At 35.3% G+C, this 25795-nt stretch overlaps 2 protein-coding genes across 2 annotated transcripts; one reads left to right on the top strand and one right to left on the bottom strand.

Moving 5' to 3' along the window:
* Positions 1–12: 12 nt before the first annotated feature.
* On the top strand, positions 13–25795 carry LOC110466368 (TFIIH basal transcription factor complex helicase XPD subunit-like). The gene is made up of 25 exons (XM_021522814.1): positions 13–146; positions 325–424; positions 837–914; positions 1140–1202; positions 1535–1651; positions 1840–1959; positions 2100–2153; positions 2356–2418; positions 2733–2856; positions 3208–3304; positions 3507–3616; positions 3786–3809; positions 4166–4334; positions 4849–4967; positions 5261–5400; positions 5668–5769; positions 6011–6074; positions 6887–6978; positions 7400–7429; positions 22226–22318; positions 22873–22945; positions 23944–24014; positions 24570–24713; positions 25059–25202; positions 25519–25795. The coding sequence occupies exons 1-25, from the start codon at positions 142–144 to the stop codon at positions 25612–25614; spliced, it is 2292 nt and encodes a 763-aa protein (XP_021378489.1). The 5' UTR covers positions 13–141; the 3' UTR covers positions 25615–25795.
* On the bottom strand, positions 10869–14691 carry LOC110466369. Its single transcript, XM_021522815.1, has one exon. The coding sequence runs from the start codon at positions 14215–14217 to the stop codon at positions 12658–12660; it is 1560 nt and encodes a 519-aa protein (XP_021378490.1). The 5' UTR covers positions 14218–14691; the 3' UTR covers positions 10869–12657.

Here is a 25795-nt window from a genome sequence, read left to right as displayed (position 1 = left end):
TGTGCTTCCGGTTTGTTTCAAAACAAAAATTTGCAGACAATCGGCATGCTCAGCGTTTTTCTTATATAGAGATTCAAAGCACGTCATAATTACTTACTGGCAATATTTTCTGGGACCACACAAACGCACACTACAGTCAGAATGAAGTATGACAAATATTTATAGTTGACACTTATTTTTAACGATGTAAAAATGGTCACTATCAATGACAATGTTCACTGAATTGATCTCTCTCATTTTCTGTCATGTAAATTATAATCGAAAAAAATTGGAAGTGAAATGTACTATTAATGTATTTAAAAAGTACAATTTTTGTTACGACAGGATCAACGTGGATGGCTTATTGGTTTATTTTCCATTTGACTACATTTACCCAGAACAGTATATGTACATGCTGGAGCTGAAGAGGTCTCTAGATGCAAAAGTAAATTTATGGTCCTTAATTTTCCATTGTTTAAAGTAACCAAATTTTCCTTATTTCAAACTGGTTAAAAGTTTTCTTTACAATCATCCTCACATTAATTTGAAAAGGTAACTTATAATCCAATATAATTACAAACACACAAATACATGTATATATAGAGGAATATCAGAAACAGCCTGCTCTAAGTTATTGAACTATTCAAATATTGTCAGTAATATATTCAAATTATGCTGTATATTAAACTAACATAAATTTATATATACTTTGTATATTATTAAATATATATTATATAAACATTGTGTGTGGAGTATCAAATTTCTGTTTGGCTTAAGGTTAATACATATTTATAGATCACATTATGGTTTGTATATAGAGCAGTTTGAGTTAGACATTAACGTTTATTTATTTTTAGGGTCACTGTGTGTTGGAAATGCCTTCAGGAACAGGAAAGACTATCACGTTACTTTCCCTCACTGTGGCTTATATGAAGGTATAACTATTTGTTATCTTTTATCGACAAGTATGTTAGGTCAATTTAAGCATAATTGATTACCAACTACAAAACTGAATGACTTTTAATCTAAACTTACGGTAATACAAACTTGGTAACTACTGGTGTTTTGTTGTTATTTTATTATTTTGCAAATTGTACGTATAGGTTATTTTTTATGGAAATTCTAGTTTACTCAATACTGGTCTTTTATTATTATTTCAGGCGTATCCTCTAGAAGTTACCAAAGTCATCTATTGCTCTAGAACAGTACCAGAATTAGAGAAGGTAAGATTACCTGTTATATTGTACGAAATGACTTTCACATGAAAATGAGGCAAGATCTAAAAATATCTGAACTATCAGAATAGCATGACCATTGATGTAGGTATGAATAGATTTTGGTCTTTAGAAATTTGTCAATAATTAACCATTCGTGGCTAAATATTCAACAATTTGACATTCAACATTGCTACCTGAAGATGCATGTTGTTGATAGTTTGGTCAGTGTTAGGAAATTTCAGTTTATTCTGTTTCCGTAAACAAGTTAGCTAGAATAATGAAGTTCAGAAATTATGTATAGCAATCCATTCTTAAATAGTATCTATGTGATGTTACAGGTGATTGAAGAATTGAAGAACCTGATGCAGTACTATGAGAGAGAGGCTGGGGAAGACAGACCTAAGATAATGGCTCTAGCCCTCAGTTCAAGGAAAAATCTCTGCATTCATCCAGGGGTAATTTCATACTTAATTGATTTGAAAAATACAACCTTGCTTTCTTGGTAGAATTAACATACTAACAGCATGTAATTGACCAATTATGTTGCTTTAAAATGGTAATCACTGCCAAGCATTAGTGCAAAAAATATTGGTGAAGAGACCATTGGAAATATTTATCTTATAATGTCACTTTATCCATGCAGATCAGCCAGAACCAGGATGGTAAAACAGTCGACAGTAACTGCCATCAGCTGACGGCCACACATGTACGAATGAGACACAAGAGAGACCCAGAAAATGTTCCCTCCTGCAGTTTCTATGAGGTAGATTACAGTACTCAATGAGTTAAAAAAAATCCAGAAAGTAGACCAATATTTATGTCACCCTTGCTCTTTTTTCCATGATTTTTTAATATAAATAGTACAATACTTGATGAACTGCATCTGCCTTATCTTCTGCACAGAAATTTGATATGAATGGAAGAGAAGTCCCTTTACCTGAAGGAGTATACGGTTTGGTGAGCACAACTTTTTACTATCCGAAGATAAACATTCTGAATTTTCTGAAATATTGCTAATCATAACATACCAGGAAAGTTCTTTTCAATATTTTTTAATATACATGCAACACTTAACAGGATTACTTTTACACAATAGGGAAAATATGAGTTCATTTATCTAATAAGTAGGAACTAATATGGTTGATAATTTTTCTTTCAGGATGAGCTTAAAGATTATGGAAGACGAAGAGGGTGGTGTCCTTACTTCCTTGCCAGATATGCAGTAAGATTTTGCACTTGTTTTAAAATTGATTTACAAATTCATTTCAAGAAGAGCGAGTTCTTCTTCCAATTTTATGTGGCCAAGTGATATGCATACTACAAGCTGTAAATGAAGTAATGTTTAAGTGATTTGTCTGATGCAGATACGTAAGACATATAAATAAGTTGGTGAAACGAAGAAAAATGATTGTGGTAGCAGGGCTGGAACAAAATGACAACTTCAAATTGTGATTGTAATGTTCAGATTTTGTGATCACATGGTATGTTTATCTAGTACCTTTTTATGGAGATTTTTTTCTGTTAAATTTATTCCAGATTTCCCATGCAAACATTGTTGTCTACAGCTACTATTACCTTTTGGATCCTAAGATAGCAGACCTGGTGTCCAAGGAACTGTCGAGGCAATCAATCGTCATATTTGATGAAGCACATAATATAGGTACAGTTCTGTAGTTGTATGTGTCAAAGATATGATTTCAAGCCGCTCAAACTCAAAATGTTACAGTTAAATGCTCCCTATGTCTGGAGCAATATCCTCCATACAGATGAAGGTGTTTCTTAAAAGTTGTGTTGTAGAATAATAGAATCCATTTTATAAACTTGGATATTACATGTGATGTTTAATCTCACTACATTGTAGGCCTTTTTACCAGTAGAAAAACAGTGAAATTTTATATCAAACAAGATAAAGAGCATTTATTCTAATATATCTGACATGTATTACTGATATATCTATATCTGATATAGTTATCAAGTAACATGTTTTAATATGTATTATATACAATTTCAGACAATGTGTGTATAGAATCCATGAGTGTAACCATCAGTAGAAGAACACTGGACAAATGTACCCAGAATATAGAGGCCCTCACCAAACACATTGACAGGTACTGCTGAACCTATGTTGTTACATCATTTATGACTATTTTAATTAATAGGCAGGGAATTTCAAAAAACGAGATCAATGGCATGAACTGATTTGGTTTCAATCTAGCCTGTTTTAGCATTAATGGAACTGTACCAACAATAAAATCTGCAGCCTTGTTAGGAATCATTTATTTTTCTGTGTTTCCTGTGAAATGTTTGTAGAATCAAAGACTCTGACACTGATCGCCTCCAGGACGAGTACAGGAGACTTGTGGATGGTCTGAGGGAGGCACACATCAACAGGGAAACAGACGTTGTTCTCTCCAATCCTGGTAAGTGACTAGCACATTCTACAATGGATCTCAGCAAGCTTATTCCACAAAATGCAATATGTTTTAACTTAAGTCCTCGTTTCTCAATTTTCGATTTCAAAATCAAACAAATATCATACTCTGTTTGATAATGAAATTATATAATGTCTTTGTATTTTTTCTCTTGCAGTACTACCAGATCAAATTCTCCAAGGTGGGTATTATTGCTAACTGCAGCAAATCTTTTCCAGGACATTTATGGATTGTAAAATATTTATAAAACACTTCACCAATGCCAGACCAAATATATCTTAAACTATTGTTTTTTCACATTTCTCCACTTTTTTCAAATCAATCTTTATAGCTTTTCCTGCATATATACATTAATCATACTACAGCAAGTCTGGGACATTTTCAAGTAAAATTTTATATTGATTTGTTATTATGTAAAAAAATTATATGATCTCATCAAAATGGTAAAAATAAATTATTAGTTATTTATATATATTATATGTGTAATAATTAAATATTAAAAAGAAAAGAGATGTGTTACCTGTATTTTGCTGACAGAGGCAGTGCCAGGTAATATTAGGAATGCCGAGCACTTCCTATCCTTCATGAAGAGATTCCTGGAGTACATGAAGATACGTCTGCGGGTACAGCATGTCGTGTCAGAGAGCCCACCGTCATTTCTAAAGGACTGTGCGCAAAAAGTCTGCATAGACCGCAAACCTCTCCGGTAATGATCTGTTAAACTATTCAGTTAGACTGTTAATATTTCTCAGGTAGGCGGTTAGTTTTAGACCAATCATTTGAGCTGATAAGTCACCCAGGTAAACTGTTGTACAATTCACGTAAAATGTTAGTCATCTCTGACATGCAAGGTTATGAATCACTTGGAAAGACTGTTTGATCACTCGGGTAAACTGTTAGAAATCACAAACAAAATGTTAAACCTATCAGACATGCACAATTACATGTCACATGGATAGACTTTTAAATCACTCAGAAAAACACTGTTAGACAACACAAAACAAGACCTCTCTGGATGGCTTTGTATTAGAGTAACATTTATTCCAAGCTAAAATTTAAATGATTAAATGCAGTGTGCCTATCTTACATGTGAAAGTTCTTTATTGCTCAAATCTTCCAACTTACAGTGTATATATACAAATACAAACAACATATTAGCTTTTTTGTATCTTAACATAAAGTTCATTACTATTGTGTGCATAAGACATCTCTTGTTTCAGGTTTTGTGCTGAGCGACTGAGATCCCTACTCAGGACATTAGAAATTATTGACCTCCAGAACTTCACCCCTCTAACTGTCATCTCTCACTTCGCCACACTAGTCAGCACCTACACAAAAGGTAAAACTACTGACTAGAAACAGTCAATCTGTCTACTACCCCTGAACACAAATATCACCTCTGCGTCATGAATGAAACAAATTGATCATTAAAAACCTTATCATTTGATGTCTCTTGGAGATAAGTACAAAAAAACAAATTCAAAAACTAAAACGACTCGTGTACAGAGAATATAAAACAAAATTTGAAAGAAAATACATCAAGAGCATTGATCTCTAAATACCTGGTCAATAAGGGGTTATAATAGAATGCTACTACAGATATCATTCTTCATTGTGTAGTTCATTTTGCAGGTTTCTCCCTCATCATTGAGCCATTTGATGACAGGACACCGACCATATCCAATCCAATTCTCAACTTTAGCTGTATGGATGCGTCCATTGCCATTAAGCCTGTGTTTGATCGTTTCCAGTCTGTTGTAATCACATCTGGGGTAAGCCATTTAAGTCAAAGCATTCACAGTAAGTCTGTCATCCTAACCCAGATTATTCATTGATGCTATTTCGCAGAAAGATGATAGTCCAGTTAAGTAATATTAATGTTTATCTAATCAAGTGTGATTAACATAAATGTAACATTTAAAAGCAGTTGACTGATTAAATCATATGATTGTTTGCAATAATTATTTTTTTCACTTTTCAACTGATATTTCTTCTCTTTTAACATTTTTTTATCTGATAAGTGAATGTTTGATTTTCAGACTCTGTCCCCTATGGACATGTACCCAAAGATCTTGGACTTCCGACCAGTGACCGTGGCATCCTTCTCTATGACACTGGCCCGTACCTGTATCTGTCCTATGGTATACTTAATTCTCATTGGCTGTTCACTGTCGAATTTCATACTTTCTGAAGTTTATCCTTCACTTAACACGGTATTCACAAAGCTAGTTTTCAACCAGTGATCTTTCCAACTAGAATACAAAATGTATTAAGTTTAAATTAAAATTAGAAAAAATATATTTAACATTATATTTAGTTTTAAAAAATAACATATTTTCCATGTTGGACTTCTTAACAACTATTCACTTTATTTTGTTACAGATTGTGAGCAAAGGGAATGACCAAGTAGCCATGAGTACAAAATTTGAAACAAGGGAAGACATAGGTATCAGACTTATTAATGTTAGGGAAGACATAGGTATCAGACTTATTAATGTTAGGGAAGACATATGTATCAGACTTATTAATGTTAGGGGAGACATAGGTATCAGACTTATTAGTGTTAGGGAAGACATAGGTATCAGACTTATTAATGTTAGGGAAGACATAGATATCAGACTAATTAATGTTAAGGAAGACATAGGTATCAGACTTATTAATGTTAGGGAAGACATAGGTATCAGACTTATCAATGTTAGGGAAGACATAGGTATCAGACTTATCAATGTTAGGGAAGACATAGGTATCAGACTAATTAATGTTAGGGAAGATATGTCCGAGTGTCTAAGGCTGTGTTCATTTAAACGGTTGAACCGGTCGTACCACAGTTGTTAGTTTATCAAATAAGGCAGGACCTAGTAATCTGATGCTGCTTTCAGGCAGGCCTTCAGAAAGCCTTTTAAGGCCTGCATAAACATTTGCAGGTTCGCCAGGATTTTTACTCGAAATTGTTACATTTAAAAACGGACAAACCGGTTGTTCCGCATAAACAAACAGACCCTTGGTCTTTATGGAAGATAGTTTATACAGACTTTATCTGCTGTTGCAACATGTTCATTATTCTATCAAATTTTTGAAATTCAAATTTCAATAAATATAAGTATAAGAAGAATATACATTTCAGTACTACTTTTAAAATGAAAATGGTATTTGTATATATACTTCATCAAATCTTTTATACCATCAACATTGTTTAAGGCCAGACAATTATGGTTTTCTGCTCTAGGGGAGGTAAAACATTTTATCTAACTTTTTCAGCTGTGATTCGTAACTATGGCAACCTTTTGGTCGACTTTTCGGTGATAGTTCCTGATGGGATTGTGTGCTTTTTCACAAGCTATGTGTACATGGTAAGTACCTCAAATGTTTTACAAGAATAATTTCCTGTTTATGATTTAGTGTTGTAACGATATACTCATACAAATGTGTATATTTTGTTACAGAACCTTACTGAAATGTATCGTTTTGGCACATGATAATCCAGAATGATTCTTATCAGAAGCAACAGTTTAAACTACAAAATAGCCACTGTATTCAGCTTTTACCATGCTTATTGCCCTATTCTGAAAGAATTTTAGACACTTTGGACAATAAGTCTTATTCTTAGGTAATAGTTTTTGAACCAGTAATGATGTTAGTCACCATTTGCTGTCAATGTTTTTGTCACAATTTCAGAAGAAAAGAATTTTCCAAGCTAATGCATATGTGTTATATAAAAAATAGACAATATTATGCTATTTATAATAAAAACACCATGTTTCTGTTCTTCAGGAATCTACGGTGGCCTCCTGGTATGAACAGGTATGAATCATCCGTCATATATATGATACAGCAAAATCCATTTAACTCAGACTCCACACCAACAAAAAAATGAATTTTCTTGTTTATAATTTGTATTTAGGTTATATCAAGATATTTTGTATCTTGTAAATAAATTTGTCCTTGTTTTCATGATATCTGCACCATAGCACTCATTCCAGTCTCAGTTTACAGGGTTCTGCTGTATCGGCTTGTTCAATGTATCGTATGTCTGCCTAGTTATTTTGCTCGATTATTATCAAATTTGACAAAATTCAGAGGAAGAGATTAACAAACATCATCCAATGAGGAGTCACAGCAAATTTAATCTAGTTTACATGTTATCTGTGATGTCATATCTGTTTCCTTGGTAACTGTTGATGCTGTCATAGTTACTGTGTATTATTTTAAGTCACATGACTTTCATTGTTACGCCACCATTACCATGAAGCAGTCGACTAATAGCCGTGATGACAGCAGCAGTATCAGTACAGCTGTGGAAACCTGGACTAGGAGGCTGCTTCTCTTCGTCTGTACAGAATATAAAACAATAAAACAGGAACAGAGTGTCACCGTCCTCTCTGTGTGACTGAAATATTAATGTTCATTGTTTTTATGGGCTTGAAAATGTTCACTGTCATAGGTTTTCGGCGGAACTGGTGGGAAATAAAATTCATAGACAGAATATCATTGTGTTCAATTTTATTAAAACACAAATAAATAAATGTTGAAAAGGTGTAATGCATGCAGTGTTGTCTATGTACATAAATAGGAAGGAATTTGTTTACATATTTACAAGGTTGTATAGAAACAAATAAATTGTCTCCAAGTAATTACACATTCATTCTCACATCTATGATTACATATATACAGTCAGTGTCGACTCTGGCAGAGTGCTACTTCACTACAGTGTTTAACAAGTTCACCAACTTTTTACAATTATTTTCACACTCATAAATACATTCTCACTCATATTCATTCAGTCATAATTTATCTTCCTTTTCAAATACATGTTATCATACTTTGATAAAAAATAAATCATCTTTTCTTTCAGTATTCTTTTTGCTGTCATGTCACTTTACATGTATCATTTTACAAAATGGTTGCCTTACGATACTCAATGTACTTGGCCTCATTCAGATTTAAGCACACACCCACACACAATAAATTCCTTCAAAATTTGTTTTCAACACTTATTACCTAACTTCAACATTTAATTTTGAAAGCACAGATCTATGTTTTTGAAAGCACTTGGATAGAATTAACATACAATATATTTTAAAACATTGAAATCAATTTTCAATTTGGCAAAAACTTTCCTCTGTTGCCATTAGCATTGTACATGCAGAAATGTTATGCTAAGTAAACGAATATGACAGAGATACTGAGGTAGTTACATATTCTATTAAACAGAGATTCGGGGATTCTCAAATTAATATAACTTTTCATATTGCACAGCAAAAGGTACAATGAATATTGCACAAAAAGACATAATTATTTTAATTCACAGCTGGTACAACAATTTGGTACAGTACATCTACCATACCTTGATACCTATCACAGCGTATAAACATGTTCAAAGTCAATTTACAAATCACAGAAGGAAAATCCACTATTCACTTATGATATGTAGAGCATAATAAAACTGGAGAATGGATGGTGTTTCATATCTTAAGAAACAGTCATTTTCAAGATATATTGATTTTTCAAATCACTGTCATATTATGAGAAATTGGTTTGAACAGATTCTAATGAAGTGTTTGAATTTGTTAAATCTGGAAAAAGGAAAAAATACTACCAATATCTGAAAGATATTTGTTAAAATAAAATATCAGAAGTTATCTCCCTTGCAATATTCAGAAATTGTTGGAAAACCTGAATCTGTTACAGCAAACAAGACTATGTCAGGTGAAAAACAGCTTTGTACAAATGTATAACTTGTATCATTGGCTATGACCAAAACCTGCATTAGAAATTTAAAAAATGTTCTTGTGCATGGTCAAACTTGAATACAAATGGTTCTGTATCTTTTTCTATATATATGTCAAAGTATTACACCAGCGATCTTCTAAAATTTTGATTACATGTATTGATTTAAAATGGCAGTGTTGTGAAGATCTTAGAAAAATTAAATATACTCAGTATTAAACAGTACCAGATGTATAGGTCATCAGTTAACATAACTATGGAAAGGGATCATCAGAAACAATTATAAATTAATAACAAGAAATTCTAGATCTTAGTCTTGACTATCCTCTGACCCTCCTACCTGACCAGAGACACCACAGACAGATGTCTGATGTAGTCCAAGTATCCTCTGACCCACCTACCTGATCAGAAACATGACAGATGTCTGGTGTAGTCTGAGTATCCTCAGAAAGTCCTCCCTGACCAGAGACATGACAGACATCTGTCTGATGTAGTCCACGTATCCGCAGACAGTCCTACCTGATCAGAGACATGACAGATGTCTGATGTAGTCCAAGTATCCTCTGACCCACCTACCTGATCAGAAACATGACAGATGTCTGGTCTAGTCTGAGTATCCTCAGAAAGTCCTACCTGACCAGAGACATGACAGATGTCTGATGTAGTCCACATATCCTCAGACAGTCCTACCTGACCAGAGACATGACAGATTTCTGTCTGATGTAGTCCACATATCCTCAGACAGTCCTACCTGACCAGAGACATGACATCTGTCTGATGTAGTCCACGTATCCGCAGACAGTCCTACCTGATCAGAGACATGACAGATGTCTGATGTAGTCCACGTATCCTCAGACAGTCCTACCTGATCAGAGACATAACAGACATCTGTCTGATGTAGTCCACGTATCCTCAGACAGTCCTACCTGACCAGAAACATGACAGACATCTGTCTGATGTAGTCCACGTATCCTCAGACAGTCCTACCTGATCAGAGACATAACAGACATCTGTCTGATGTAGTCCAAGTATCCTCAGACAGTCCTACCTGACCAGAGACATGACAAATGTAGTCCACGTATCCTCAGACAGTCCTACCTGATCAGAGACATGACAGATGTCTGATGTAGTCCAAGTATCCTCAGACAGTCCTACCTTACCAGAGACATGACAGACAGATGTCTGGCGTAGTCCAAGTAACCTCTGACCCTCCTACCTGATCAGAGACATGACAGATGTCTGGTGTAGTCTGATTATCCTCAGAAAGTCCTACCTGACCAGAGACATGACAGATTTCTGTCCGATGTAGTCCACATATCCTCAGACAGTCCTACCTGACCAGAGACATGACAGATGTCTGATGTAGTCCACGTATCCTCAGACAGTCCTACCTGATCAGAGACATGACAGACATCTGTCTGATGTAGTCCACGTATCCGCAGACAGTCCTACCTGATCAGAGACATAACAGACATCTGTCTGATGTAGTCCAAGTATCCTCAGACAGTCCTACCTTACCAGAGACATGACAGACAGATGTCTGGCGTAGTCCAAGTAACCTCTGACCCTCCTACCTCACCAGAGACATGACAGACATCTGTCTAATGTAGTCCACGTATCCTCAGACAGTCCTACCTGATCAGAGACATAACAGACATCTGTCTGATGTAGTCCAAGTAACCTCTGACTCTCCTACCTGACCAGAGACATGACAGACATCTGTCTGATGTAGTCCATGTAACCTCTGACCCTCCTACCTGACCAGAGACATGACAGACAGATGTCTGATGTAGTTTGAGTATCTTTGGAGTGCAAAGACAAACTATGGCCTAAAATCAGCACAAAAATATTTTAACAAAGCAAATGTCTCTGGTCAAAATGTCTCTGGTCTTCCACCAGAAATCTCTCAATCTATCAAAGGCAAGGAATACCTGTACTAATTTCAACATGTACTGGTAACAGTTCTATACACAGATATGAAGATAAAGTATACTAGTGTCTCTTACTTTGATAGGAGGACAAGTGAATTCCTCTAGAAATGCAAGAGGTCAGGAAATACTACAACTTTGGATGTCCCATGTCGTGTATGATAAACTGTATATAAGTTATGTATGAGTGTACTGTGAATGTAAGAGATAACGTTAAATCACACTAACTGCTTGGGCACTACTGTGATCTTTTGAAATTAAAAAAACCTGAGAGTTGTTGCAATCATTTTCTGACTATCCCAAATTTCCCAAGTTTGGCCCAACAGGTATTCTTTTAAACTGCATCCAAGTCAATATTATATAGATTTTCTAAGGAAGTCATTTTCATATTAGTTACTTGATACTCGCCTGATAATATTAGTAAACAAAATCAACTTTAAAATATTTGGAATAACTTTACACATGAACAAAACATAGGCATAAAGTGCGACACAAAATAAGTACAATGTGGTGAAATGGTGGACGGAATTACTAAAAACTGTAAAAGTGAAGCGAATCCACCACCAACATGGTGTTGATGGTAAATCACTATTCAGCCTCCTATACTTTGCTCATTTAGGACATAACTTAGAAATTATGCCATTTCTCTACTCCTATTGCAATTTTAATCCTGAATTAAATCATTTCTTAACAGATTCTGTAATATGATGAATACTGCTTATTCAATAAGGGGAATGAGTAAGTTGTGTTTGTCTGGTATGCTGTACACATCAGACTTGTTTGTGTGATTTTCATATTCAAAATTAGGTCACACATAGATATATATACTCTTTGATAACAGATAAAAACAAAAATGCTGAAAATTGTAGAACACGAAAAAATATCCAATATGATAAATTCTTGAGCACCAATACATGTAGGGGCAAGGGCAATAACTCTTCAATGTTATTTATCAACAGGGTAGAATATTAATATTATTTGAAATATTGCAGGGTTATATAAAAATATAAATACATATCTAGTTCTTGCAATGTCAATCTTGAAAATCTACCTGAACATTGATATTGGGGAAAAAAGTCTTCACGCTTCACTTTACATTCATTTCTTTTAAAAATATGCACTGCATATCAATAAAATAGTTTTTACAAAAAGTTAACACCTAAACTTCACATTTATTTGTGATAAGGATTTGGTGTTATACACCCAAATAAATAATAGCACAATGGGGGGGAGGGGCATTTACATCACATTTTCAATTAATTAAGTACACGTATAACAAACCTGGCCTTTCTTCAAGCACAAATACGACAGCAAACTTGTTATCTGTAATGTCAGTCAGTTGGTCCTAGGTTCAGCACCTAACACATCCATGTATCACAGCACATCCTCACTTTGGGGAACAGTTATAATGGTGGACAGCTTCTGAATGATGTCCGCATTGTTCATTGTGGGATTCTGAGAGTTACGTGCCAGCTCATGACAAATGTTCATCAGGCGTTCAGTCATCTGACGTTTCTGTACCTTGGGTCGCGTGTTATTGTTGCGGTTACGTTTGTTGGCAAACCAAGACTTAACCTGAGTCACTGTGATTCCACCTAACTTAGCCATCAACTCCTTCTCTACTTTGGTGGGATAGGGGTTTTCCCGATGGCTCTCATACCAACTCATCATCGTACCGGTGGCCTGCAGGTTCAGAGGCTGGTTATGGCGGTTTTTCTTGTCATGGTCCGCCTTTGTCTTGCTATGATTAATACCAAACATGGTCTTCTTATCTGTAGGGGGCATTTGTTGCATGAATTCATTACACGTGTCTTCAATCTCTGTCTGTGGTGTCACATGTTTACGCTTCGCTGGTCCATGCTGTTCCTGAGACTGAATGGGACGTTTGGCTGGATGCTTATTGCAAAGCATTGAATTGGGTTGTACTGGAGGCATTCTGTGTGTTGCCTTGGTAACCATCATGGAGGAATGGTAATCTGATGAGGACACGTCACTTGACTGAATCTGGCTTTCCTTGCGAGACAAACAGTAAGCTCTGGGTAGCGAAGTTAGTATGTTACTCTGAGACATAGATAGGGAGGCCTTCTCCAGTGAACTAAACTTAGGAACATGTTGAGCAACACTTATATCTCTATTAAGATGCACAAGGCTATCTTTTACTTCATCGTCCGAGTCTTGTTTGGTCTTGGTTGTGTTCTTAGATTTATAAGGATAGACTGGTGACATGGAGAGGTCAGAGTTATAACCACTGTCTTGGTACCGCTGTGCAAGGTGCATAAACATAGCGGAGGTGCCATGCTCCTGTACCACAGACACGTTACAAGTCTCCTTAATGTCGGTAGCACCGCTGTGTGCTGGGACAGAACTATCACCCTGGTCCTTGTCAGGCTGAAGTGACGAGAGGGCACTGATGAGGTCGGGTGTGGAACACCGGGCAATGTCATCACCATACTGCTGTGTGGTACATAGGGGTTGGGTGGTAGATTTGTAGTAACAACTACCACTGTCACCAAGGCTTGATGGGATATCAAACCTATGGGGGTGTGGATTGTACCCTGTCAAATGTTCCCAGTTATACATTCCCCACTCCTGGTAACCTTGTGAGGTGGAACTTTGTGTCAAAGAGTCCTGGCCACTCATATTGCTATAATACTCACTATGTTGGCATGAAGGGATCTCCTCATATCTGGGTTCGGGTGACAGAGAGCGTAGATGCATCATGCTGTTGTGTAAGGAAGTGGGTACGGGTGAAAAGTCCCAGGTGGGTAGACAGGGGGCAGGGCATCCTGTAGGTGTAGTACGGTCACCATTCACTGTGGCACTGTCACAGTCAGACATGTTTATAGAACAAATGTCAGTGTAGATCTCCTCCAGTGTGGGACTACTGTTTATATATTTGTCAGGTAACTCTAGAGCTTCCTGCTTAAGTTCCATAATCCTTTGGGTGAAATTAACTCAAAATATATCTCAGATAATTGCTGTAGGTGCTAATTTGTTTCCAGTCTTTGTATTTTCCCTCCAATTTTGACAGATCTCCACACAACTGAATAAAACAAAATAGTGAACAGATAACAGAGGGAGCTGCATGTTTATATACTCATTAGGTCAAGCAAAAAGGTCAATGTCTTCTCATTGGTTAAGGTTATCTCATTTGTATGCATGTGGAACAACCGACATGGGCAGTGAGTATCAAATGTATCAGTTCCTGTTTTATGATTGGTCAATCTAGAAAGATACCCAGAAGTGGAAAACAGAGCATGCAAAGTTCATGGGGTGCCTGCAATGTTATTGTATATCCACATATATAGGCACTGCAATCCTACCTGGTCATGGCTGAGTGAGCACTGGAGTCACTCTCTGTAGGGCAGTGTTTCACCAGTCACATTCCTTAGCACATTCATGTGCAACTTATCACATGCTATTCAACTCTACTTTTGAAAGGGTTTTTTTAACTGTAAAAATTTAGATAGTTGTATATTTCCTAACCACTGGCTATCCAAAAAATGTTTCTATGCATGTATCATCATGTTATGGTGCCTTGAAGGTGAAATTCAAAAGGATTGATTTGTTTCATTTTGTGCATAATTTTATTTATGATATTTATTTATTTCGTGTGTAAAAAAATATATTGAAATATAAGGTTAAATAAAGCCAACTCTGTTATTCTGCTTCTCCTTGTGCACACACCCTAAATTGTAGTGTCTACTTAACTATTTGCCCATTTTAGAAAGAACACTATTTGCATATTTTCTTCGTTATTTTTGTTTTTCGTAAAAAAAAATCCCTACCTACATAGCTGTCTATCCTTATTAAATGTCAATGAGCCCAAAATGGAACACCTTAGGGAAAGTGGCCCAAGAAATTGGCTTGCGACTACAAATAGTATTTTACAAATTAGATTATTTCACGTAACTGTTCATTAGTATTATTGGCTGCTGATTTATTTTGTGATCTTTTTGTAATAAGTCAAGTGAACAAATATTACTGGGACTTATACTTTGGTATGGCATACATCAATATTTCACTATAAATGTCTGTTAGGGGTCGAAAGCTGAAATTATTTATAGATGTTTTGGCCTTAGCCATATTTTCAAAAGTATAAGCTGTTGTCTGAAGAGGTACTGGATTATGTATTCCAGAATACAAGAAAAAAAAGTAAAATGAATTTTCTCTTATGACTTTGAGATGAAATTGTTTCTATTTGTAGCCCAAAACATAACAAAATGTGAATTTGAAACCATTATTATTATTTTGCCAGCATGGCTTCCTCAAAAATAGAGAAATATTGAAATAGAGAAGTTTTCTTTAAAACAATATTGAAAACTCGTCAATTTTAAATGTCTACTTGGTTAGGTAAAAATGTTATACCATATCAAAATAAGATGAATATAATGACAATAAAATATTGTTTTAATTCAGAATTTTAAAATTATAAAATGTATCATTACATTTCTCAAAATGATTTTAACATTATATTTTTAGCCAACTATCATTACAATTTCATTAAGTCCACATACAATATGAGATGTATATCAAAATTAGTCTTTTAGAATTTCATAATAAAGGTAGTTGTATCGATCTTGTTACTTAAATCAAAAATCATATCATTATTATAATTAGAGAAGAAGAAATAGACTTACCTTTTCAGTGATCGGAACAAAATCTAAACTTTCATCTTCTTACTTGAGACGATACCTGTATCCAATGATTTAGAAAATTGAAGTGATGTATGTGTTACGATGTAGGTAGGTATAACTGGTCATTTGTACAGGTGATTTGTTTGTCTGGGTGGTGATTAACTCCAAGCCACCAATCAAATCCTTAGGATTGGTAGTGTCAAAGGTCAATGACCATGACACCCCCATGATCACAGCAATCAAACACTAATCAAGGAGATCTACATTGGCTTGGATGTCATTAGGTAAATCACTCTAGTGTGACAGGAATCACTGTCTTTGGAAGGAAATAATCAAAGTATGTTTTGTTGCTCTATGTAAAAAAGATATAACATGAAAATTACAAGATCTACAATGCTAACTAAAAATTGAAGATATTATGTATGTGCAGGTATTTGAAATCAAAAATTCGTTTTACACAAAAACATTTAAACTGAAAACAGAAATGTATCTGTAAAGAATTACAATTGTGATACCAGTTACAAGTATAAAATCTTGAATATTATTTTTTCCACATAAATCTATTTTTTTTATGAAATTGACTTTTAATTGTTTGTTTCACTTCATTTTGGCTCGCAAAATTTACCAAAAATGGAATTTATGTAAAGATGTATTATACATTGTAACTAAAAATTGTGAGATTATTTATTTTTAGGACAAATTATTAAAACTGTGGACGATAAGTGAGTGTTACTCTAATAGTCTCTAATAATTAATAACATTGGCATGGGAAGACATTGATGTTTAAGGGTTATATTTTGCATGGACATAACAAGAGCTAGATATCAGGAGGGAAAATGTAGATAAGAGTGTACCTATGTATTAGGGTAATGAACTTCCAAACCCTTACATTTAAGTAATAAGTACAGCTCTAGGGACATTACAAACAAAGTAAATGTTACTGAAGGAAATGAAGTGGGTGTATCTTGATTCTTTAAACGATGTCTATATTAGATTTCAAATTTAAAAAAAAAATGTTTTTTGCCAATTTTCTTATTTATATTATTTTTAGACCAGCTTTTCTGCTCTTGTTATAGAAAATAATATTAATAATTTCATACATTGTTCAGTTATACTCTATACAACAAAACCTGACCCTGCAACTTTTCAATATAAAAAAAAACACTGATATTTTTGTTATTGAATGTGGTTCCTATATACATATATTCTGCAAAGATGAGATCACAGCTAAAAAAACATCATAGACAGCAATTTTGGTTCAAAACCCTATTTAATCACTTGACAAATTCAAAAGTGGTATATATGTTTTAAATTTTCATCATCAAATTACAACTACCTCTTGAAACCGAACAATTAAAAATATATATGTTCTTATAGTGAAAGGATTGGAGATGAAATCCATTAATTGTTGAAATGTCCAGAATATTCAGTTTCCTAATAAAGGAAAGATTTACCGAGGGCATTATTATAGAAATGTACAGTATGAATGGTACTTTTATTGGCAGTATGTTACATAGGAATATAAGCATATATCTATGAAAGTTGGGAGAGCTACTCCGAAATGTATAACAATATATATACCCACATAGTTTTACAATGTGATTGTACAGAAGACTTACAAGATCAGTTATGGTGTCAAGTCATTAATGCATGTGAACTTATGTTTAGCATATATTTACACTCTCATTCAGACTATGAATTGTTTCACCTACTGATTGGTGGCAATATAACGTATGAACTGAATACATTAGAGTTAACAGAATTTCGTATGGCATCAGTCAATCATATTTCAAAAATGCTTAATGCATACTTCAAATGAATATTCAATACTTTTGTGTATATCAATCTTAACATTATTAATTATGTATTCTTTTGTAAACTGTACTTAAATTGATTAACCTATTACTATTATGTTAACTTATTACGTTGTGCACTAATTTTACCTTACCATCTATTTGATTTTGCATTTATTATCTAATTTATCATTGTAACTACATTATTCTGTTTGTAAAATCTTCTTAAAGGAGGAAATAAAGAGAATAATAAAGAGAATAATAATATATATGTTTTAAATTTTCATCATCAAATTACAACTACCTCTTGAAACCGAACAATTAAAAATATATATGATCTTATAGTGAAAGGATTGGAGATGAAATCCATTAATTGTTGAAATGTCCAGAATATTCAGTTTCCTAATAAAGGGAAGATTTACCGAGGGCATTATTATAGAAATGTACAGTATGAATGGTACTTTTATTGGCTGTATGTTACGAAGGAATATAAGCAAATATCTATGAAAGTTAGGAGAGCTACTCCGACATGAACTCTTCTGTTAATCTTCAAAATAAATTTCATGTAGCTTCATAAGCCACACCCCACTCATTCTGTCTAGAGTATGGAGGGGCATTTTTCCGCTCCTATTACACATCCGTCCCAAAAGTTTGTCAGGGGCAGATCTTTTACAATATTTCACCTGGAGTAACCAGATTTGGTATGCAAGTACATCTCAGCATGGCAGAGTGTCATTGTTATTAATGGGAAAATGTTAACAATTATTTTTAACATGTATCAAGGCATTAAGTCAAATATATCTTTTAATGGTGAATGTTCTGGTTATTTTCCATGTGAAAATGGTTTGAGACAAGGAGAAAATCTATCTCCCTTTTTATTCAGTCTGTACTTGAACGATCTAGAAGAGTTTATGGTCCAAAATAACGTTCAGGGTTTGACAAACCTTAGTACTAAATTAGAAAATAATCTACATGTATACATAAAGCTTTTTATTTTACTATATGCTGATGATACACTACTTTTCTCGGACTGTCCAGTTGACTTGCAACTACAATTAAATGTATTCAGTGAATACTGTAAACAGTGGAAATTAAAGGTTAATATAGGAAAAACCAAATGTATAGTGTTTAGTAAAGGACGCAAAAACAATAGAAATGTATTTTTATTTAATAATGAGGCGATCGAGTTAGTGGACAATTTTACCTATTTGGGTACGGCATTTAATCGAACTGGTTCATTCAATGAAACGAAAAAATACAATATTAAAAAGGCTACTATAGCAATGTATGACGTTATAAAGAAAGGTAGACTACATAATTTATCAGTTCATTGTATATATGATTTATTTAACAAGATTGTAAAACCCATACTGTTGTATGGTTGTGAAGTTTGGGGTCTTTCTGACCTTAAGGTAATTGAACGTGTACATTTAAAGTTCTGTAAATTATTACTAGGGTTAAAAAGTAGCACCCCTAATTATATGGTATATGGAGAACTAGGTACTAGTCCACTTGAAATAACAATAAAAACAAGAATAANACAGAAATGGCAGAGTGATGTTCACACTTCATCAAAAGCTACATGTTATAGGATTTTTAAAAATAATTGTCATTTTGAAAATTACTTAGATATTTTAAGTGATAAGGATAGAGTTACATTTTGTAAATTTAAGACTACTAATCACAAATTCATTGTTGAAACCGGCAGATGGCATAATATAGAGTATAATGAAAGAAAATGTCCACACTGTAACAGTCAGCAAATTGGTGACGAATTCCATTACTTGCTTGAGTGTCCGTCACTATCTGGGTTTCGAATTTTATACATAGACAAATATTTTTGGACGAGACCAAATGTAATTAAGTTTAATGAATTGATGAATACTACTAATATAAAAACACTGAAGAAACTTTGTACTTTTATTAGAATAATTAATAACAGTATTTGACCTCCTCGATATAAATGTGTATATATTATAAAACAGTACTGTGTACTACCGACTACGAACACTACAATTACTATATATTATATTGTAAATATGTTTCTCTATACATTGTATTGTGAAAGAGAATAAAGTTGAATTGAATTGTACAAAAAAGTAGGTCACCGTGACCTATGCTTAAACTTTCACCTTATCCTTTTTGAAAATTTGTCTGGGGCAGGTTTGATATGCAAGTATGTTTTCACTGTCAGAGTACAAGAAGTATGTCACTGTAAACTATATCCTGAGATAGATGTACAGTTCAGTTAATAAAGAATCTGTGGATTGCCTTGCAATACTTTGCCTTTTTACAGTACAGTTATTTCTCTAGTAGTGTTTTTTAGCTCACCTGGTCCGTCGTCCGTCTGTCAACTTTTCCTTTAAAATGCTACAAGTCATTAACGACTGAGCAGATTTTGACCAAATTTGGTCAGAAGCATCCTTGGCGGAAGGGGAACCAATTTTGTATAAATGATGGGTCTGGCCCTCCTGGGGGCTGAGGGGCAGGGCCCACTAGGGGAAATAAAGCAAATTCTTTAAAATCCGTCTTCTTCTGTAGGAATGCAAGGTTTTGTTCCATATTTGGTCTGAAGCATCTTTGGGTGAAGGGGAACCAATTTGGTATAAACCGTGGGTCTGGGCCTGAGGGGCGAGGCCCAATACGGGAAACATAGCAAATTCTTTAAAATCTTTCTCATTCTGTAGGAATGAAAGGATTTGGTCCATATTTAGTCTGAAGCATTCTTGGTTGAAGCGGAACCAATTTTGTATAAACTTTTGGTGTGGCCCCCCTGGGGGCTGAGGGGCGGGGCCAAATAGGGGAAATATAGCAAATTCTTTAAAATCCTTCTTCTTCAGTAGGAATGAAAGGATTTGTTCCATATTTGGTCTGAAGAATCCTTGGGTGAAGGGAAACCAATTTTGTATAGACCTTGGGTCTAACCCCCAGGGGCCTGAGGGGCGTGGCCCAATATGGGAAACATAGCAAATTATTCTTTAAAATCCTTCTTCTTCTGTAGGAATGAAAGGATTTGGTCGATAAGGGGAATCAATTTTGTATAAATGATGGGTGTTGCCCACCAAGGGGCTGAGGGGCGGGGCCCAATAGGGGAAACATAGCAAATTATTCTTTAAAATCCTTCTTCTTCTGTAGGAATGGGAGGATTTGTTCCATATTTGGTCATAAGCATCCTTGGGGGAAGGGGAACACATTTTGTATAAATGGTTGGTCTGTCCCCCTGGGGACTGAGGGGCGGGTCCCAATAGGGGAAATATAGTTATTTTTTTAAAATCCTTCTTCTGTAGGAATGAAAGGATTTGTTTCATATTTTGGCTGAAGCATCCTTGGGTAAAGGAGAACCAATTTTGTATGAACCGTGGGTCTAACCCCCAGGGGCCCGAGGGGCGGGGCCAAATAGGGGAAACATAGCAAATTGTTCTTTAAAATCCTTCTCCTGTAGGAATGAAAGGATTTGGTCAATGTTTGGTCTGAAGCATTCTTGGATGAAGGGGAAACAATTTTGTATATTCGGTGGGTGTGGTGCCCCCTCGGACCTGAGGGGTGGGGCCCAATAGAGGAAATAGAGGTAATACGTATATAACCGTCTTTTACCATAGGGATGAAGGGATTTTATCCTAATTTAGTCTGGAGCATCCTTGGGCAAAAGGGACTCAATTTCATATAAACAGGGAGTGTGGCCCCCCTGAGGGGCAGAAGGGAGGGGCACAATAGGAAAACATCGCAAATTCTTGGGTGAAGGGGAACCAATTTTGTATAAACGGTGTGTATAACCCCCCTGGAGGCAGAGAGGTGGGGCCCAATAGGGGAAATAGAGGTAAAACCTTTAAAATCCTTCTCCGACCATTGGGATTAAGGGATTTTATCCTTATTTAGTCTGGAGCATGCTTGGGCCAAGGGGACTCACTTTTGTATATATGGTGGATATGACCCCCCTAGGGGCCTAGGGGTGGGGCTCTGTTTGAAGTTTGTTCTCGCTATATCTCAATTACTGGATGGATCTTTCTGAAATTTCATATGTACTTGCAGCACCTACCATGGAGTGCTATATCTTTACTTCATACCAATTATTTTAAACATATTCAGGTGAGCGATACAGGCCCTCTGGGCCCCTTGTTCCACTTCAATACCATATGCTTGTAATATTGACCTGCTCTTAAACTATTCTGTGTTACTGAAAAAATAAATCACATCATAGTTAATGATAAAATAGCAACTTTGCTATGTCAATACTTCCTGTGATAGAGTTAAAATGATAAAATAGCAACTTTACTATGTCAATACTTCCTGTGATAGACTTTACATGATAAATTGGCACCTTTCCTCGGTTCATGATTATAGTCCTTGACTTGACGTGATAAATGAAGTTTTCTAATGTTTCTTGCAGTGATAGTTACAGTAGCACCTTTTGTTGGTAATCCCAGTCAGTTACACAATAAAGCAGCCTATTTCCTTTGTTGATACCGTCAGTGATAATTACGGGTACTGTAACAATTTTCTATGTTGATACAGGGAATCATTGACCAGGTACAGAAACACAAACTGCTATTTATAGAGACCCAGGATGGCGCAGAGACTACACTGGCCCTACTCAACTATCAAAAGGTAGGCACTTTTACTGGGCGTTGGGCACATATTTATATGATAAGGTAGTCAACAAATCTGATGAAAAGTAAATCAAGATAAAGCTGTGACAATACACTATTGCTCCAATAGGATGCACTGTATTCCGGGATATCTTTAACACAAACAACTGTTCCTGTCATTGACTTCACTAGGTCTTGTATTTAAATTTTTGGTCGATTAGAAATCTGAAAAGGCCAACAATTTCAACCTATTTTTAGATCAAATGATAAACAGAACCAAGGTCCCTCTTGTTTTTAATGAGTTTTATTTTTTTGTTGATTATAGCTTTTTATATAAGTTATAGGAACACCATAGACACCCTTTACTTACAAACAATTAAAATGACCTTGAATGATATTTAAGGTCACAGACTAAAATGGAGCAGAGATTCAGATATTCGCTGCAGAGAAACAAATTAGTTGTAATAGATATCATTGATTTATCCTGTCCAAATATTTTTCAAATACATGTACACATAATCATATTGGTGTATGATTGTTGATATGGTCTCTTTTATAACGTGTTTGAACCAGGCTTGTGAGAACGGTCGAGGTGCTGTGCTGCTGTCAGTGGCAAGAGGAAAAGTGTCGGAAGGAATTGATTTCGGTATGTGACTTACTTCCTTTATTACATTTATGCACATCAGTGGAAAACTTGTTGGTTTCGTGCTGAAGGCTTTGAAAATTTGACAAAGGGTTTCCTTTTCTTTGTTGTAAATGTAGCTGTTTCCTAGATATAAATGCAATTATGACTTTTGATTTAAATAAATGTATGTAATCATATTTTAGTGAACATTGTCTATTGTTTATCAGTGTACATATGACTTGAGACATTGTACATTGTACATTGTACCGGAACCAAGCCTGTCCATAAATGACTGTAGCTGTTAATAGGACATAAAACAAACAAGACAAACGTACCGGAAATGTTGCTGTGTGACTGTTAATATACCCACGGTTTTACATCCCATTTTGTCTTCGAGAGTCATTCAAATTTGGAGACAAGATTTTTTTTTTAAGTTGTCATTTCAGGGGGCCATGACCATGGGGACACATGTGTTCAGATTTTAGGGGTCCTGTTATGGAAACTGGGGTATTTGAATCAGGATTCTGCTTCATGTAAAACCCTGCATACCTATTAAGCTGTCAGTGAAACAACCACTGTAAATGATTCTTTGTAATATAAATGGGTTTTTTTTCATAGAATCTTCAGTGATGTATTAACACATTTCTCTCCGTTCCACTGTAATTTGATCTGAAGGAAGTGTATAATTACACGTACAGTGTATTTTTTTTCTGCAATGAGTCAAAATCAAGTTGGTTTAGATGACAGACATGAAAGTGATTTATTTAACCAGACTGATCTACTGCCCCCATTACAACACTTCTACCTGGGTATAGTTTTACTTTTCTCATTTTCCTACTCCTACGTTTTGGTGGTGTTTCTCTAGGGCACCCGTCTTCATATGACCCTGGCTGTTGCATGTGCGGATGTTCCACCCAATACAAACAATTAACTGCAAGCCGACATTTCTTCTGTATACATTGAAATATAATGGACTACTCCAGATGGTCAGTTGATTGATCTTGTCCTTTGTGTTGTAGATCATCACTATGGCCGTGCTGTTATCATGTTTGGTGTGCCCTATGTTTACACTCAGAGCAGGATTCTCAAGGTACTAATCTTAATACACGTTTAATGTGTTCATTATGAGGTGACAGGATTATCTCCCTTTATTCTATATTATAATTATGCTGGTAATCTTTGTCTTTTGTCAAGAAAAATGAATATACAGTATAATTGTTTATTTATTGGGGAAAAACAGACACAATTGAAAAGAGGTCAGACTTTTTCTCATGTGATCCCTTGATTGATAATTTACTCATCTAAATATATAAGCTGCTCAGGCTGAGGTCAAAATCCTGAAGGTCAAACTGTCACTCACCTAATTTTAGCATTATATGCATTTTCTTCAATTTTTTGGCTTATGCAGATTATCACGGCACATCATAGCTATTTCCAATACAGTAATTAACTATTGGAAACATTTAAATGCCTGTTAATAAGTGCTTGATTGTGATTAAAATTTTAGGTATTTAAAGTTCAGATAACTTTCACAAATCTTGTAATTCGTGGCTCTATGATAAAAATACAACATGCAACTATTCCAAATCTAACAAAACAGTGTCTTGGTCTGTGACAAAGATTGCTTATGATGACCATTTTACAGGCTCGGCTTGAGTACCTTCGTGACCAGTACCAGATCCGAGAGAATGATTTCCTGACATTTGATGCCATGCGACATGCTGCCCAGTGTCTGGGACGTGTGCTCCGAGGGAAGACGGACTATGGAGTCATGGTGTTTGCTGACAAGGTAGGCAAGATGGTTTTCTAGGACGGAAACAAATTATGTTGCTTTCTGGTAGCCCAACATGTTGGTAAGAAGTGTTATGATTTGTACAGATAGAAAATAAAACTGTTCAATAAATCTGGTTTTTTTTTTCATTTTGTAGTACTACTGACATTGAAATGTATCAATTCACATGATGTTCTGGTACTGGAATGTGGGATATTTTCAAAATGTGTATTTCCTATTCAACCTGTTCACTTCATATCTGCTCAATGACCTAGTGATTCAGACACTTGTTTCTATGAGTACTTTCCACATTATAAAGACGGTTTCTGAAGAAGTTGTGACCAACATTTGCTTGCTTTACAGAGGTTTGCCCGTGCTGACAAACGTGGAAAGTTACCTCGCTGGATGCAGGAGAACCTGTCCGACAATCTATGTAACCTGTCAACAGACGAGGCTATACAGGTGTCTAAGAGATTCCTGCGACAGATGGCCCAGCCCTTCAGCAGGGTGAGTATGCTTTATGCAAAAGTTTATAGACGGACCTCTGTAATTAGGATTCTGATTATCTGGAAATATTCTGGAACATGTAAAAAAGTACAAACTTAAGTCTAGTTTTCACAGGATGTGACAGTTGTACCTCAGGTCCAGTATTACAGGATATGTTATTTAACCTGTAGGTTAAGTTACTTTACATCACCTATCTTCTTAATGCCTTGGCACACATAAGGTCCTGATGCAACTTTTCTACTTCATCCCATCTTTGTTTAATTAACAAGTTATTAATCAAATACATTAAATGGAGATTTGTATATTTGTGTTACAGGAGGACCAGCTTGGACTGTCCCTACTCACGCTGGAACAGCTACAGTCAGAGGAGATGCAGAAAAAGATACAACAGAAGATGGCCCTTATCGGTTGATAGAGCTGCATGCACAATCAGTATGACATTATCAGAAAGGGGACATATCCTACCTGTTTCAGTTGACAGCATGACATACTCATGCTCTGTTTGTTGAATTCAGATACTGAGATTAATAGAATCTTTCACCCCCTTGGGGGTGAGATAGGAGAATCTCAACCCAAGGGGAAAGATTCTTAAG

This window comes from Mizuhopecten yessoensis, unplaced genomic scaffold (assembly GCF_002113885.1).
Source record: "Mizuhopecten yessoensis strain PY_sf001 unplaced genomic scaffold, ASM211388v2 scaffold11131, whole genome shotgun sequence".
NCBI classification, from domain to species: domain Eukaryota; kingdom Metazoa; phylum Mollusca; class Bivalvia; order Pectinida; family Pectinidae; genus Mizuhopecten; species Mizuhopecten yessoensis.
The sequence above is the reverse complement of the archived record's forward strand: the minus strand, read 5'-3'. Positions and strand labels throughout refer to the sequence as shown.